The sequence below is a fragment of the Aedes albopictus genome, chromosome 1 (genome assembly GCF_035046485.1).
Source record: "Aedes albopictus strain Foshan chromosome 1, AalbF5, whole genome shotgun sequence".
In the NCBI taxonomy this organism is placed as follows: Eukaryota; Metazoa; Arthropoda; class Insecta; order Diptera; family Culicidae; genus Aedes; species Aedes albopictus.
In genome coordinates this window covers 219,026,103-219,041,401 of record NC_085136.1, presented here as the reverse complement: position 1 = coordinate 219,041,401, position 15,299 = coordinate 219,026,103, and the positions used below count along the sequence as shown (strand labels likewise).

The window sequence follows — 15,299 nt, the reverse complement described above, 5'->3', positions numbered from 1 at the left end:
AACATTTGAAAGAACAAATCAATTACTGTCTGTCACATACAATCTGTTATTTGACAACAAAACTCACTTTTCGCTGAATACCTTGAAGTCTCCCAACAGGTCCGACACTCGAATTCCGTTGCGGGTGGCTTTGCTCGAGTAGCACGGGCCAATGCCCTTCTTGGTGGTTCCCAGTGATTTTCCTCCCTTCTCGGCTTCCTGCATACCGTCCACCTGCTGGTGCAGATCGAACACCAGATGGGCACGGTTGGAAATGACCAGCCGGGACTGCCAATCGGTGAGACCCTTGGCTTCATTTTTGGCCAACTCGTCGAACAGACCGGGCAGATGGATGACGACGCCATTTCCTGAAATGGAGAAAAAACACAGTATGGTAAGTCAAAATCAGGGATAAGCATGGGCAATGAGAATAGATAATCATACAAGCATACAAGGCAAGGAATGTTAGTGAAGTATCTGTTTTTAGAGACCAAGGTCACTTCTGCATCTCTATAGCTTCCATCGACAGTAATTTTTGTTAGTGGAAATACAGGGATGGGAACATTCACTTGCAAAAGAATAGCAAATGAGTGAAACTCTTTGCAAGTGACTGTCCCCATCCCTGATAGGAAGGAATGAAGTTACATAGGCTGGATTCACCTTGGTGAGTGATGTCCATGTATTTTTTCTAGTATAAAGCGACTGGCGACGTAACATAACAAAAGAATGGTTTGGGCATAGAGCATCATCAAATATATAAGAATGCCAAATATTGTGGCCAACTGTTGAATTGCAACAAATTTACAGCACATTGAACTCGGATAAATAAATATAGAATAACACAATACAGCGATTGCGGTACCACTCTTTAATAAACACAGCTTCCCGTCCCTCGAATTTCGTTCAACCGAACAAAAAACGTGCTGCTATCATTAACTCATTTGCTCATCCTTTTCTCGGTTCAACAGCTGAGCAGTGCTCTCTAGTCTAATGACACCGTTCGTCTTAATAAAATCGATGACAGGGCCTAATTTCGGCCAGCAGGACGACGGCCAAAATGTACGCATATTCGCCAACTTCGAGCGAAAACGTGCTGCCAAGAGCTAGGTTAGTGCCCATTTGTAATGTACATGTATGCATACATTACACAGCACATGGGCCCCGTTGTCGAAGCTCTAAATATTGTGAATCGGGAAAAAAGTTCTTAGCAAATTACAGCATCTTGTGAAGAATCAGAAGAACCATCAACGGCCAAGTGTACGAAGTCCATTCATCAACCACACTACGTTTACGGCAATGTTTAGGTTTCATGATGAAGGTCAGGTTCACGCTCACAAGGGTCCGTTTATAAACCACGCAGACTTTTTGGGGAGGGGAACAAGTTCTGGACAAAGTCTCCATAGGGGTAAAACTCTAGAAGAGGAAAGAAGGGCTTCTAGTTTAGTAAAATATTGTCTTACGTAGTTTATGAATGGCTCCCAAGCTCTTTATAAGTGGATTTTTGTTCGTGTTGTCGCCGCATAAGAGCATGCTTATTTAACGAGTAATTAAAACTAATTGAGATCTACGGTCTGATTGCGACTGACTATACTATGATGAGTGGGCGGGGACTGTTAATTGTCAAATAGCAAACCATGTGCTAGGCAAATTTTATGAAATGCGAAGCAAACGAACCATTATTCGATTGCGATTTGTTTAGTGTATGGCAAATTTCTTTATTCTTACTATTTAAGTGAATTTTACATAGGCTAGTGCTTCACAAATTTTGACAAATTAATTGTTTATTGAGAAAAACATAAATTGTGTAGCACTGCGTCGGCTGGGCTTGTTAATGCGTAATTCAGATCCCACAGAGATCACTAGCGTCTTTCTATCAACTCCTATCCCTACATCTCCGTAGTACCGGCCGGATAAGCGATCAACCTCAGAGAAGATCGGATAATCAACCCCGGTGTGAACTTTGGTCGTTGGACAGGATCCATGGTGCGTGCGAACGTTTAGAGGAAATCATATCATCTACCAGAGCTGCGAACAACACCCGCGATCTGGGAACAGCTTTCATCGTTATGGTTGATATGCAAAGGCGCGTGATCGGTTGGTGCCCGATCGATGGAAGAATGTGCAGATTGAGGATCAAGGGCCGATTCATTAACTTCAGCATGCTCAGCACAGTCCACACTCCGGGAGGACGCATTCTACGCGCAGCTCGAACCCGAGTACGACCGATGCCCAAGCCATAACGTTAAGATCATCATAAAAGACCTTGAAGCTCAGGTAGTAGGCCAGGAGGAAGAATTCAGACCGACGATTAGAAAGTTCAGCGCCTTAAAAAACATGACCATAAGTAGCACCTTTTTCCAACACAGCCTTCCTTATCGTTACACCTGGAAATCACCCCAGCAGACAGAATCGTCAATCGACCATGTTCTGATTGACGGACGACACTTCTCCGACATTATCGACGTCAGGACCTATCGTGGCGCCAACATCGACTGGTGATGGTCAAACTGCGCCCAAAACTTTCCGTCATCAACAATCTACGGTACCAGCGTCAGCTACGGTACAATCTAGAGCGACTGAAGCAACCGGATGTCGCATCAGCATACGCGCAGAATCTCGAGGCCGCGTTGGCAGACGAGGGCGAGCTCGATGAGGCCCCTCTAGAGGGCTGCTGGAGTACAGTGAAAGCAGCCAACAACGACGCAGCAGAGAGCACCATCGGGTACGTGGAACGAAATCGACGGAACGAATGGTTCGACGAAGAGTGCAGAACGGTTTTGGAGGAGAAGAACGCAGCGAGGACGATAATGCTGCAGCAAGGGACTCGACAGAACGTGGAAAGTTACAAATAGAAGCGGAAACAGCAGACCCGCCTCTTTCGGGAGAAAAAGCGCCGCCTGGAAGAAGCGGAGTGTGAAGAAATGGAACTGCTGTGCCGTTCCCAAGAAACACGGAAGTTCTATCAGAAGCTCAACGCATCCCGCAACGGCTTCGTGCCGCGAGCCGAAATATGCAGGGATAAAGACGGAGGCCTCTTGACGGACGGACGTAAGGTGATCGAAAGGTGGAAGCAGCACTTCGATCAGCACCTGAATGGCGTGGAGAACGTAAGCACGGGAGCCCACGGCAACCGAAGAAACGACGACGCCAGTGCAGCGGAGGACGGAAATGAACCAACTCCCACGCTGAGGGAAGTTAAGGATGCCATTCACCAGCTCAAAAACAACAAAGCAGCTGGTAAGGACGGTGTCGCAGCTGTACTCATCAAGATGGGTCCAGAAAAGTTGGCCACCTGTCTGCATCGGCTGATAGTCAGGATCTGGGAAACCGAACAGCTACCGGAGGAGTGGAAGGAAGGGGTAATCTGCCCCATTCACAAGAAAGGCGACCATTTGGAATGTGAGAACCTCAGGGCGATCACTATTTTGAATGCTGTCTACAAAGTGCTATCCCAGATCATCTTCCGTCGTCTGTCATCTAAAACGAATGAGTTCGTGGGAAGTTATCAAGCCGGCTTCATCGACGGCCGGTCGACAACGGATCAGATCTTTACCGTACGGCAAATCCTCCATAAATGCCATGAATACCAGGTCCCAACGCACCACCTGTTCATCGACGTCAAAGCGGCATACGACAGTATCGACCGCGCAGAGCTATGGAGAATCATGGACGAAAACGGCTTTCCTGGGAAGCTGACTAGACTGATTAAAGCAACAATAGACGGTGTGCAAAACTGCGTAAGGGTTTCGGGTGAACTATCCAGTTCATTCGAATCTCGACGGGGACTGCGACAAGGTGATGGACTCTCATGCCTACTCTTCAACATCGCTCTGGAAGGTGTGATGCTTGATTGATTGATTTGTCTTTATTAGAGAGACTTTCAGCCCTTGGCTGGTTCGTCTCTAAGGTGTGATGCGACGAGCCGGGCTCAACAGCAGGGGAACGATTTCCACAAAATCCGGTCAATTTGTGTGCTTTGCGGACGACATGGACATTATTGCCAGAACATTTGGAACGGTGGCAGAGCTGTACACTCCCTGAAACGCGAAGCAGCAAAGGTCGGACTGGTCGTGAATGCCTCTAAAACAAAGTACATGCTGGTAGGCGGAACCGAACACGACCGGATCCGTCTGGGTAGTAATGTTACGATAGACGGGGATACTTTCGAGGTGGTGGAGGAATTCGTCTACCCCGGATCCTTACTGACGGCTGACAACAACGTGAGCCGTGAAATTCTGAGGCGCATCATCAGCGGAAGTCGGGCCTACTACGGGATCCAGAAGAAACTACGGTCGAAAAAGATTCACCCACGCACCAAATGCACCATGTACAAAACGCTAATAAGACCGGTGGTCCTCTACGGGCACGAGACATGGACCGTGCTCGAGGAGGACCTGCAAGCACTCGGAGTTTTCGAGCGACGCGTGCTAAGGACGATCTTCGGCGGTGTGCAGGAGAACGGTGTGTGGCGGAGAAGGATGAACCACGAGCTCGCTGCACTTTACGGCGAACCCAGCATCCAGAAGGTGGCCAAAGCCGGAAGGATACGTTGGACAAGGCATGTTGCAAGAATGTCGGATAACAACCCTGCAAAGCTGATGTTTGCAACTAATCCGGTTGGCACAGGAAGGCGCACGATGGGCGGACCAGGTGGAGCGTGACCCGGCAAGCATTGGGCGCGACCGAGTATGGAGAGCGGCAGCCACAAACGGAGTATTGTGGCGTACTATTGTTGATTATGTCTTGTCTTAAATGTGATGTTGAACAAATAAATGTATGTAATGTATGTATGTAAACTTCATTTAAGCCATGTAAGCTTAGTGTTGTGATGGTTTACATGATATATCATGTAAATTTCTGTTATATGTAAACACTCAGAGTCGTGCTGAATTACATGAAATACAATGAAAGTTTACATGATTTTTTATGAACTTTACATGATATGTCATGTAAACTTCTGTGATATCCCACGCTCCAATTATGTGCATCATGTGTCACTGAACTTTACACTCTTCTATCGATCTGTGTAAGTTATCAAGCCGGCTACGTTGACGGCCGCTCTACAACGGAGCAAATCTTCACCGTGCGGCAAATCCTTCGAAAATGCCGCGAATACCAGGTCCCAACGCATAACCTGTTCATTAGCTTCAAGGCGGCGTACGACAGTATCGACCGCAGAGAGCTATGGAAAATCATGGACGAGAACGGCTTCTCCGGGAAGCTCGGGCGATCTGACTAGTTCGTTCGAATCTTGCCGATGACTGCGGCATGGTGTGATGGACTCTCATGAAAGCTGTTCAACATCGCCCTGTGAGGTGTTATGCGACGAGCCGGGCTTAACAGCCGAGGCATGATTTTCATGAAATCCGGCCAATATGTCTGACAGGCGCAACCAGGAACGACAGGGCAAGCCTAGGCAGCAGTGTTACGATAGACGGGGCCACTTTCGAGATGATGGAGGACTTCGTCTACCTCGGGTTCTAATTAACGGCAGATAACAACGTTAGCCGCGAAATACGAAGGCGCATCATCTGTGCACAATGGTCCACGAAACAGATTTACGTGGAAAGATGCATTCAGCACCTTTGAATGATTTTTTAGACGAATATGGTCTTCTACAAAATTGTTCCCAAAAATAAGGCCCTCTTTTCAATGTACATGAAAATTAGGGTGGTCCATATTTTCAAATAAATTAGAAACCAAAGATAACTTTGGTGAGAAATTTGAAACAAAAAAGATAAAGCGTTTAAATTTTTTTGACCAAATTTGGAGCATTTTCCCATAGGTTTCATAGGGTGACGTTACAATATTTTACGCTGTGCTTCAATAATCATCCACTGCACGATCCACTTTTGCCATTACGATGCTGTTTTCTTATGGCTTGCGAAACAATATACATAACAACAACTATCACTCTGGAAGTTTTGTTTCAGGTATAAATGTGATTATAAGCTTTAAAATCAATACAACACACTTACTCAACGTGCAAAGTTTCGGTACATCAATTCGTGTGACCAATTATGATGTTTTATTAACCTTCCGTAACTCGCGCGGTTGGCCACCACTGCCAGCACCACGCTGATGCTGAATACAAAAAGCGAGATTTTTTAACGTGTTGTACAAAATACAACAGCGCGATTGCTCGAGGGTTAACTCAACTTATGTATACTTAGATGGATAAATTTTTAATAAAAAACCCCGCTGCTCAGGCGTTTAAGATGTCTGGCCATTTGGCCGAATGCCGATTGACCGAGTTATTTTCAAAATAATTCAGAGACCCTTCCTCGCATTCTATCTGTCAATTTGATCATCATTAATTTTCCTTTTGTTAATCATTGACTGTTCTTTCTAGTTTCACAATTCAGGGATTAGTTGGCGTCAATATTTTATTAGAGATTTTTCCTCCTTTAACCCTTCCAGGACGGTTGGGTCATTTGCACCTCGCTGACGCGTTCTGCAGAGGCGAGGTTGGTGAAAAAAGTCGTCTCGAAAGGGTTAAATCATAGCCCAGAAAACACACGATCGTATATGATGTTGCATAGGATGCAAAAGTGGAGGCGATGTACGCATACTTCACACGCGAGTAAATGGAAGCATGTACGCATATGGCCTCCACTTTAGCATCCTATCACATAACATAAGTGGAACTCCATATGGTCAGAGCGAAGGAAAAAGTTGTATTCTTTTCCAGCACGCGAAACTGTTATATCTTTTATAAAAGGCGTCGAACTGTCACTTATTTTGGTAAACAAAAAACATCTGATCCAACCAGTATTCCAGTTTTGGCAAAGAATACAGGAACGAAGATTGGCATCTGAGACATGCGCAAAATTAGCTGCTGGAAATCCACTTATTCATGTTGTCATAAATTCATTGAAATCTTCGAAATAACACATCCACGTTCCACATATCGATCTCCCTTTATATTTAAAGCCATAAAACGTACTTTCGACTTGAGTTTACAAAGTTTATTACAATTTATGCCCTATTTTAAATCTCCACGTGCTGCCAGTCTAGATCTATGAGGTCTTTGTTTTACTTCACAGCAATGAAAAATGGTATACATGCTGAAAAATAGTATGGCAATAATGTTATAATGCATTTGACATTTCGATGCCCTGTATACCAGCGTACGAACTCGAAAAGGCATCAACTTTTTGAGCCAGAGTTCCACTTATGTTATGTGATTCTATGCAACATTGTGTACGACTTTGTGTTAGCTGGGAGGCGATTCTTTCGAGTTATACTGACGTGGAGAGCAGTGGCAAGTTTATATTTTTTTCTTCAGCCAAATGACTCGGATCCGGTTTTTGAACAATAAATAAATTGCGCTCGCCCTTCGTACATATATACAAGTGAGATGGATATATTTGTGATTAGGGGAAAGATTTGATTTCCCTTATAACTAAAATGCCGTGTCATTGATTGGCTTGGGTCCGTAAAGCACTTGTGTAGCATAAGGGTCGTGAGTTAAAATCTCATCTCATGTGGATTTGTTCATAATTTCACTAATAACTTATCCATCTGTACATATGTACGTTGAGGTAATTAAAAATTCAAATTGATGACATGGATTGATATACTGAAACTTTGCACATTGAGTAAGTGTGTGGTTTTGATTTTAAAGCTTATAATCACATTTATATCTGAAACAAAACCTTCCAGAATGATAGTTGTTTGTTGTTATGTATATTGTTTCGCAAGCCATAAAGTGATTGCGTCGTAATGGCAAGAGTGGATAATTATTGAAGCACAGCCTAAAATATTGTAAAATAATAGCATGCACTAAAATCACTCTAACTTGGTTTACCGCAAATTCCCGTAAAAAAGTTCGGTAGCATTCGAAAAAAAAGAATCTAAACTAGCTTCTCAGACCGGTTGCAAATAAACCGTAAAATTGGAGTAAATATTGTAAAAAAATAAACTTAGCATTGTAATTAATGTATTAAATATGCAACATGTACTAAGTTTACTGTTGGAAAATGTATGTGTTATACTGGTTGGGTAAAATTATCACCACAAATCTCATTTTTCTTAATTTTGATTAAAATTGGTCATTTTCACTTATAAGAAGTTTCTCCATACAAAAAACGATATAATTTTGTTACAAATCGACAAATTAGGTCGGTATACAATCAAACATAGGCCAAAAACTCATACATATATGAAAATTGATTGATCTTAGAAAAAAACATTTTTGACTTTTGTTGCGAAATTTTGATTTCTGGCCCATAGTGCGCCGGGCACGTCCTTACGATCATCGAGAAAGGGAAATAATGTTAGTACGCCATCCGTTGCTATTAGACACCGAAAATACATCTGTGTTTTCACAGTTGTCTCAGGAAGATCTTTTTGTTGGCGGAAAGGGATGAGAAGTTGCATGCTCTGGATTCACCTTGATAAGCCGTTACAGAAACTATTTTCGCTACAAACTGTAGCATTGCAAAATCAATTCTGATTTTTTACGAGCGTCGAGCAATTTGTAATATCAGTCACAGTCAAACTACCTCAGAAATCAGGTCTATACATGTGACTGTAGCTTTCTCCACTACATCAAGTAATGTTACTCAATCAACCTTAACCTTCCTTTGAGTCAAAAAAGGCACCTGGACAAGATCTCGTTTTAACGAGAGCTTTCTTTGCCATTTGATCGTTCAATCCAAAATGTCCATTACGGAACGAATAAAACCTTTCTTTTAAACACACTGTTGGGGGTCTCCAGTTAGCCTAGTGGTTAAGGCTATGGATCGCCAATCCGGAAACGGCGGGTTCGATTCCCGTTCCGGTCGGGGAAATTTTCTCGATTCCCTGGGCATAGTGTATCATTGTACTTGCCACACAATGTACAAATTCATGCAATGGCAGGCAAAGAAAGCCCTTCATTTAATAACAGTGGAAGTGCTCCAAGAACACTAAGTTGAAGAGAGGCAGGCCCAATGCGAACGTCGAGCCATAAAGAACAAGAAGAACTGTTCAGGAATCTCACGCTATTCGCGAGGGACAAAGTTCAAATTTATTTGGGTAGGCACATTTTAAACAATAATAGACACATAACGACATCAATCAGGGTCAAAACTACGTCAGCAACTTTTAATGAAAGCGATTCCCAAGCCCAAGTCACGCAATTATAAACGACATCGAAGTTGTTATTGTTTTAAGGGAGACTTCTTTCAAAAGGAGAGCCGGTTATATGATGACGTTATAAACAGTGAGGAACAAAAAAGTGAGGTACACTCCGTGATAGATCCGATAAATTGAAATAATAGCATCGAATGGGGTATGTTACTAGATTACCATTCCCAATTCAACCAATATGAGAGCACCTGGATTTGAAAGGGTCCAAACAGCGCCAACCACGTCCTTACAGTCATCGGGAAGTGGAAGGAATGTTAGTTTCACAACCGTGGCTATTAGAGACCGAGTATACTTATGAGTCTCTACAGGTGTATCGGAAAGAACTCGATTTTCACAGGCGAACACAAGAATGGTGGATATGTATTGTTGAGCTTTATATACCATTTGAAAACCAACAGTATATACGGTCATCGAGGAAAGAGGAAAGGAGTGTTTGTATGAGGTGGGTATCTACTGGAGATCGAGATCACCTCTGCTTTTCCATGATTGTCACAGGAAGGAGTTTTACATGCTCTGTATTCACATTGGTAGGTGATGTATTCATGCAATTTCTATTCGAAACAGAACGCTCTTTTTAATTTTGCCGCAATTTGTTTCGTGAATAAAAAGAATAGCAGTTTATTAAATATTTTATCGGCACTGTATATTATCCTCCATCTGCAACAATACAGTTCGAGGAAGATCAAAACTGCCATTTGGAAGCAAACAAATCATCATAACTTTAGAGCGCACGACTTTGTAGGCCACAACCCATCTACGAAAATATTTGTCAACCAGAAAACTTGTTAAATCATGATAAAGACTAAACTAATTTAATAGCGAACAGCAACAACTCGCACCGGATGATGATAGCAAAATCGTGCAACGACATGGAAAGCACACGTGTACCATCTTCCCCCAGTCCTTTACGTTTTCGACGTCAAAGTAGATTGTTTCCGGCAAATTTGGTCGATAATGTTTAGGGGCCAACGTTTTAATAAATCAACCGCGCAAAAGAAGCTGATCAGAGTCGAGCTGCAAGGCCAGTAGTGGCTTGTGGCTTTGACCTTGATGTGCTAATGCAAATATAAATTCGGGAAACAAACTTGCCATTGTCGGCCGGCGTCGTGATTTGGCGATATTACGACGAAACTTTGCTTAGCGAATTATTTCATCAAGAAACTATTAGATCGATATGATGGGGATATTGACAGCCCCTAGATTGAGATACGTACATAGAAGAAATGGCAGCTCAACTCACCGATAATTGATGTGCACTTTTCATTGATGATTCCACTGGGCAGCAGGTGGAAGTCGAAATCCTTTCCGTTGACTACGACGGTGTGTCCTGCGTTGTTTCCTCCCTGTAATTGGTAATAGAAAAAGAAATAGGAGTTAGTTGGATTTAATTGGAGTTTTGTGTTACTTATTATTATGGATAAAAAATACGAATCGCTGACCCCTTCAATATCTGCGTCTACAATATAATCAGTATAACTGTATCTACAGATAGTTTGCAATATTTTCATTAGTCCCAAAGCTTGGGTCGTACAAGATGTAATTGTATAGGAGAGTATTAAAAATAAAACCACTCAGTCGTGCTAGAAGACAGTAAACAAAACTGCTTCAAACGGTTCGTTTTGCTGCTCTCCCCCACGTCTATCATCCGCCTTCGTTTTTTGGGAGATGATGGACATGATGATGTTGATGATGGTTGTCCCCAACCGAACCGCGCGGTTGGGTGGTCAAAGGTTTCAACTAGAATTCGCGCGAAATCCGACGAGACGACAGCCTTAATACATATCAGAAAGTGGGTACGATGAAAATAAGACAGATGATAATACAGAAAATAAGTCAACTTTCTCTCTTTTTGAAAGGTTACTAGCCAATCGCTGAATAGCGCCGAAACCTCTAAACTAGGCCTTGGAAAGGACAGAACATTATCCTTCTGAAGCAGTTTACCAAACGTGCACGGATGGGGTGGCATCCAAGAAAACAATGTTATAAACTGTCCTGGTAGAAATTGGGATTTTTTTTGTAGTAGTAGGTAATGTTCATATATTTGTTTAGGTTCTTTTCAAGTTTCAAACGAGCTCGTAAAATACGATGGAGGAGCACTGTTGAGAGCACTACACTGGGTCATTACCAAGATTTGGGATGAGGAAGTATTACCGGAAGAATGGATGGAGGGTATCGTGTGTCCCATCTACAAAAAGGGCGACAAGTTGGATTGCGGGAACTATCGCGCGATCATGCCACTGAGCGCCGCCTACAAGATACTCTCTTAAATTTTATGCCGCCATCTATCACCGACTGCAAGAGAGTTAGTTGGGCAATATCAGGCTGAATTCATGGGTGAACGCGCTACGACGGACAAAATGTTCGCCATCCGCCACATGTTACAGAAATGTCGCAAATACAACGTGCTCACACATCACTTGTTCATCGATTTTAAATCGGCGTATGGGCAGCAAAACGCAAGTCGAAAAGGAAAGCGCCCAATATAGTTCTGGTCTTTACAAGTTGCTACCTCATGCTTCCACGGATCAAGCGATGACAAAGACCGCCAGCTAAGAATTGTGTATTTAGCTGATAGTGCAGCCTGGGCACTGTTGTCCTTCTGACTTCAGCTAAATTGGAGAGCTACAGGGGATAGACATAATGATCGGGACAGGCAAAACTTTCCCTTCTCAAAAATATTTCAAGTAGCTGTAACTTTTCGAAAAGTGCATCGAATATTCTCAAATGTTTACTGTAAGTTGAACAACTATTTGTGTATCAGTGAACAAAATTTGAAAAAGATCGGGCCATACTGCACGAAGTTATAGGCATTTTAGAAATAGTTAGAATTATCCGATAGTCAACTTTGAGCTGTTATATCTCCGGGTTCAATGAACCGAATGTAATAAAATGTTGATCATTTATGACTTATATAATGAGCTTTGAAAAACTTTTGACATAACTTGAAATTCTTAACACGGAAGAAAATTATAACGATTTGATTATTTTTCTAATAAAACACCAAATTTTCTTAAATTTCAACATCGTTTAAAAATTCAAGATGCTAATTATAGTTCATTTAAATTCCTTCTGATTGTCTTGAATACAGATATGTTTTCAAGGAAAGTAACAACATAGGCAGCAATTCATTGAAAAAGTAATGGGATGCATATGAAAAATAGTCCAATTTACCAAAAAATCATAAAATTAATTAAATCGCTATAACTTTTTCTCTTGTTAATAATTTCAAGTTGTGTCAAACGTTTTTCAAAGCTCATTATATAAGTCATAAATGAACAAAATTTCATTGCATTCGGTTCATTGAACCCGGAGATATAACAGCTCAAAGTTGGCTATCGGATAATTCTAACATTTTCTAAAATGCCTATAACTTCGTGCAGTATAGCCCGATCTATTTCAAATTTTGTCCACTGATAACTAGTTGATCAACTTATAGTGAAATTTTGAGAATATTTGATGCACTTTTCGAAAAGTTACAGCTAATTGAACATTTTTTGAAAAATGAAAATTTTGCCTATCCCGATCATTTTGTCTATCCCCTGTATGTCTCGAGCGTCTATTCACCAAGGAGGTGCGGCTCAAACAGCGTCTGTTCTGGCATCCAGCGGCTGAGTATGAAATGCTCTTCCACCAGAAGCTATACCTAAGGTTGCAGCCCCACCACGGTGGATAGGGGACTTTAGGCCAACAACCTACTGTTTCCGAAACCGAAAAACCGAAAATGAAAGATTACGAATTGATTATTCAACGGCAACGACTTTACGCGCGAAACAACGGACTTTTAGAGCGAAACAACGGACGAGAATTGGAACTTGGAATGTATTAACTTTAGCCCAGCAGGGTAAACTGGCACAACTAGCCAATGAGGCATGCCATATAAAGCTTGAGATGCTAGGACTGAGCGAAGTCCGTTGGCTGAACTTTGGAGAACACAGATTGGCGTCGGGTCAAATTCTGCTATACCGAACACGCTCCTCGTCACCGTGGAGTTGGTTTCCTGCTCAGCCCTCACGCCTACGCTGCGCTCATGAAGAGGGAAACTAGTAATGAGAGGATAATTGCAGCCAGATTCAGAACACGGGTTCGAAAGATTCCATGATCCAATGTTACGCGCCAACCGATGCTGTCGAATTGCAAGATAAAGAGAACTTTTACAGTCTGAATGCAGTCGTGGGCTAGATTCCGAAAGGTGATATCAAGATCCTCAAGGGCGACTTCAACGCGAAGGTTAGTTCGCGCAACTCGAACTATGAGCACGTCATGGGACGCCATGGTCTCGGAGAAATGAGCGAATGATATGGTGATTAGGGGTTCGCTCTTTCCTCATCGACCAGTGCACAAAGTGACATGGGTTTCCCGTGATGGCGTCACGGAAAATCAAATCGCGCACATCTGCATCAGCCGAAAATGGAGACGGAGCCTTCTTGATGTGCAGAACAAACGTAGCGCTGACATTGCGGCCGTCCATCATCTCCTAATCGGCGAGATTCGACTGCGCATTGCACCTTCGTCGAGGAGCTAGATAACTGTGCTGCGGATATTCCAGAAGTTGGAAGCGTAGAAAATCGATGGAGCGCTATCAAGAACACCTTCATTTGGGGAATTACGCACCCTGAGAAAGCAGTGGATCACAGATGATACCTGGAGGAAAATAGAAAAGCGAAGGAACGCCAAAGCCGCGATAGAGCAAGCGAAAACCAAAGCCGTAGCCCGTCAGCACTATTCGGCTTTCGAGAAAGAGGTGAAACGCTCATGTAGACGGGATAAAAGAGCGTGGGTGGACTGCCTAGCTGACTAAGGCGAGAAAGCCGCAAACACCAGCGACATCCGTCTCCTCTACGATGTCTCACGTCACCTAGTGGGACTAGGATGAATGCTACGATGCCCGTGAAAGACTCGTCTAGACAGTTACTGACCGACCCAGCTGACCAGTTCAAACGCTGATTCGAGAACTTCGGAAACCTTTTTCAAGTGTCGGCCACGCTATCGACACCTCAGCATGATCCGCCAAGGGTTCGACGCATTACCCGTGTCAACACCAAAGCTCCATCAGTGCAGGAGATAGAAACAGCCATCCGTAGCATGAAATCGAACAGGGCCCAGGGGTCGATCGCATATCAGCTGAGATGCTCAAAGCTGACCCCGTAGTATCCGCACTACTACTGCATCAATTATTCTGCAACATATGTAATTGTCTTTTTTATAATTGGCGGGACATCATGTTACTGTGTATCGCTCTCAAAGTCCTCTGCAAAGTGATCCTTAACCGAATACAGGAGAAAAGATAGACGCAACTCTCCGACGGCAGCAAGCAGGATTCTGTGCCGGACCATACGGAGTGTTATCATCCTGGAGCAAATCAATGAATTCCAAGAGTCACTCTACCTGGTGTTCATTGATTACGAAAAAGCTTTCGACCGTCTCAATCACGGAAACATGTGGGAAGCCCTCAGGCGCAAGAGTCTCCCTGAGAAAATCATCGGCCTCATTGAAGCACAGTACAGGGCATTTTCGTGCAGAGTACTGTTCAACGATGTTTGAATGAAGATTACCAAGAATGAAGAGATCAGTACTATGGTGTACAGCATAGTTGTCCCATGTTCCATAACAGCAAACTGAGAAAAACGCGTTTTATGTTCCAGCCTTGTTTCCCTACCTGAGGTATGAACAAACAGTTGCATTAATATTTAATTTAGGGTAATTCGCCAAATGTTGAACACTACCCAAATGTTGAACAGTTTTTGAAAATGTTACTATAAATTTAACTTAAGTAGTTTTCCATCAACGTAAACGTATGATCTAGATGCGTGTGATGATATTGCTCCAATAAAGTTACAAAATTATACATATTTTACGTCAAAAATATCGATTGAAAATTTTGTACCGCTTGTGGTAGCCGCGTGTGATAAGCACAAGAGTGTATAACGAACTGACTATTCGGCTGCTGCGCAGCAGAGCATGTACCGACTGTCGTCGCCGCACTGTTGCATGTATGCACACGATTGCAATGTATAAATGTGCGTGGATAGAACACTCGTCACCACATCCCCCCTTTCTTTATTCTGCATGTTAATTAGTTCAAAGTTTTTTCAGGTACAACTGTATTTTAAAAGCTTTGCTCTAGCTAAGTGATCTGAACACGATTCTGATTAACGAATGGACATGGGGACTTATCAAAAATAGAA

General features: G+C 42.9%; 1 protein-coding gene across 1 annotated transcript in view; it reads right to left on the bottom strand.

Annotated features, from left to right (window-relative positions):
- Positions 1 to 15,299, bottom strand: part of LOC109621577 (adenylosuccinate synthetase) — an 83,217-nt gene that overhangs the window by 12,805 nt on the left and 55,113 nt on the right. The window contains exons 2-3 of the mRNA XM_029851800.2: positions 10,355 to 10,457; positions 68 to 347 (exon numbers count right to left, since the gene is read on the bottom strand). Coding sequence (XP_029707660.1) covers positions 68 to 347; positions 10,355 to 10,457 — 383 coding nt within the window. The remainder of the gene's footprint in view (positions 1 to 67; positions 348 to 10,354; positions 10,458 to 15,299) is intronic.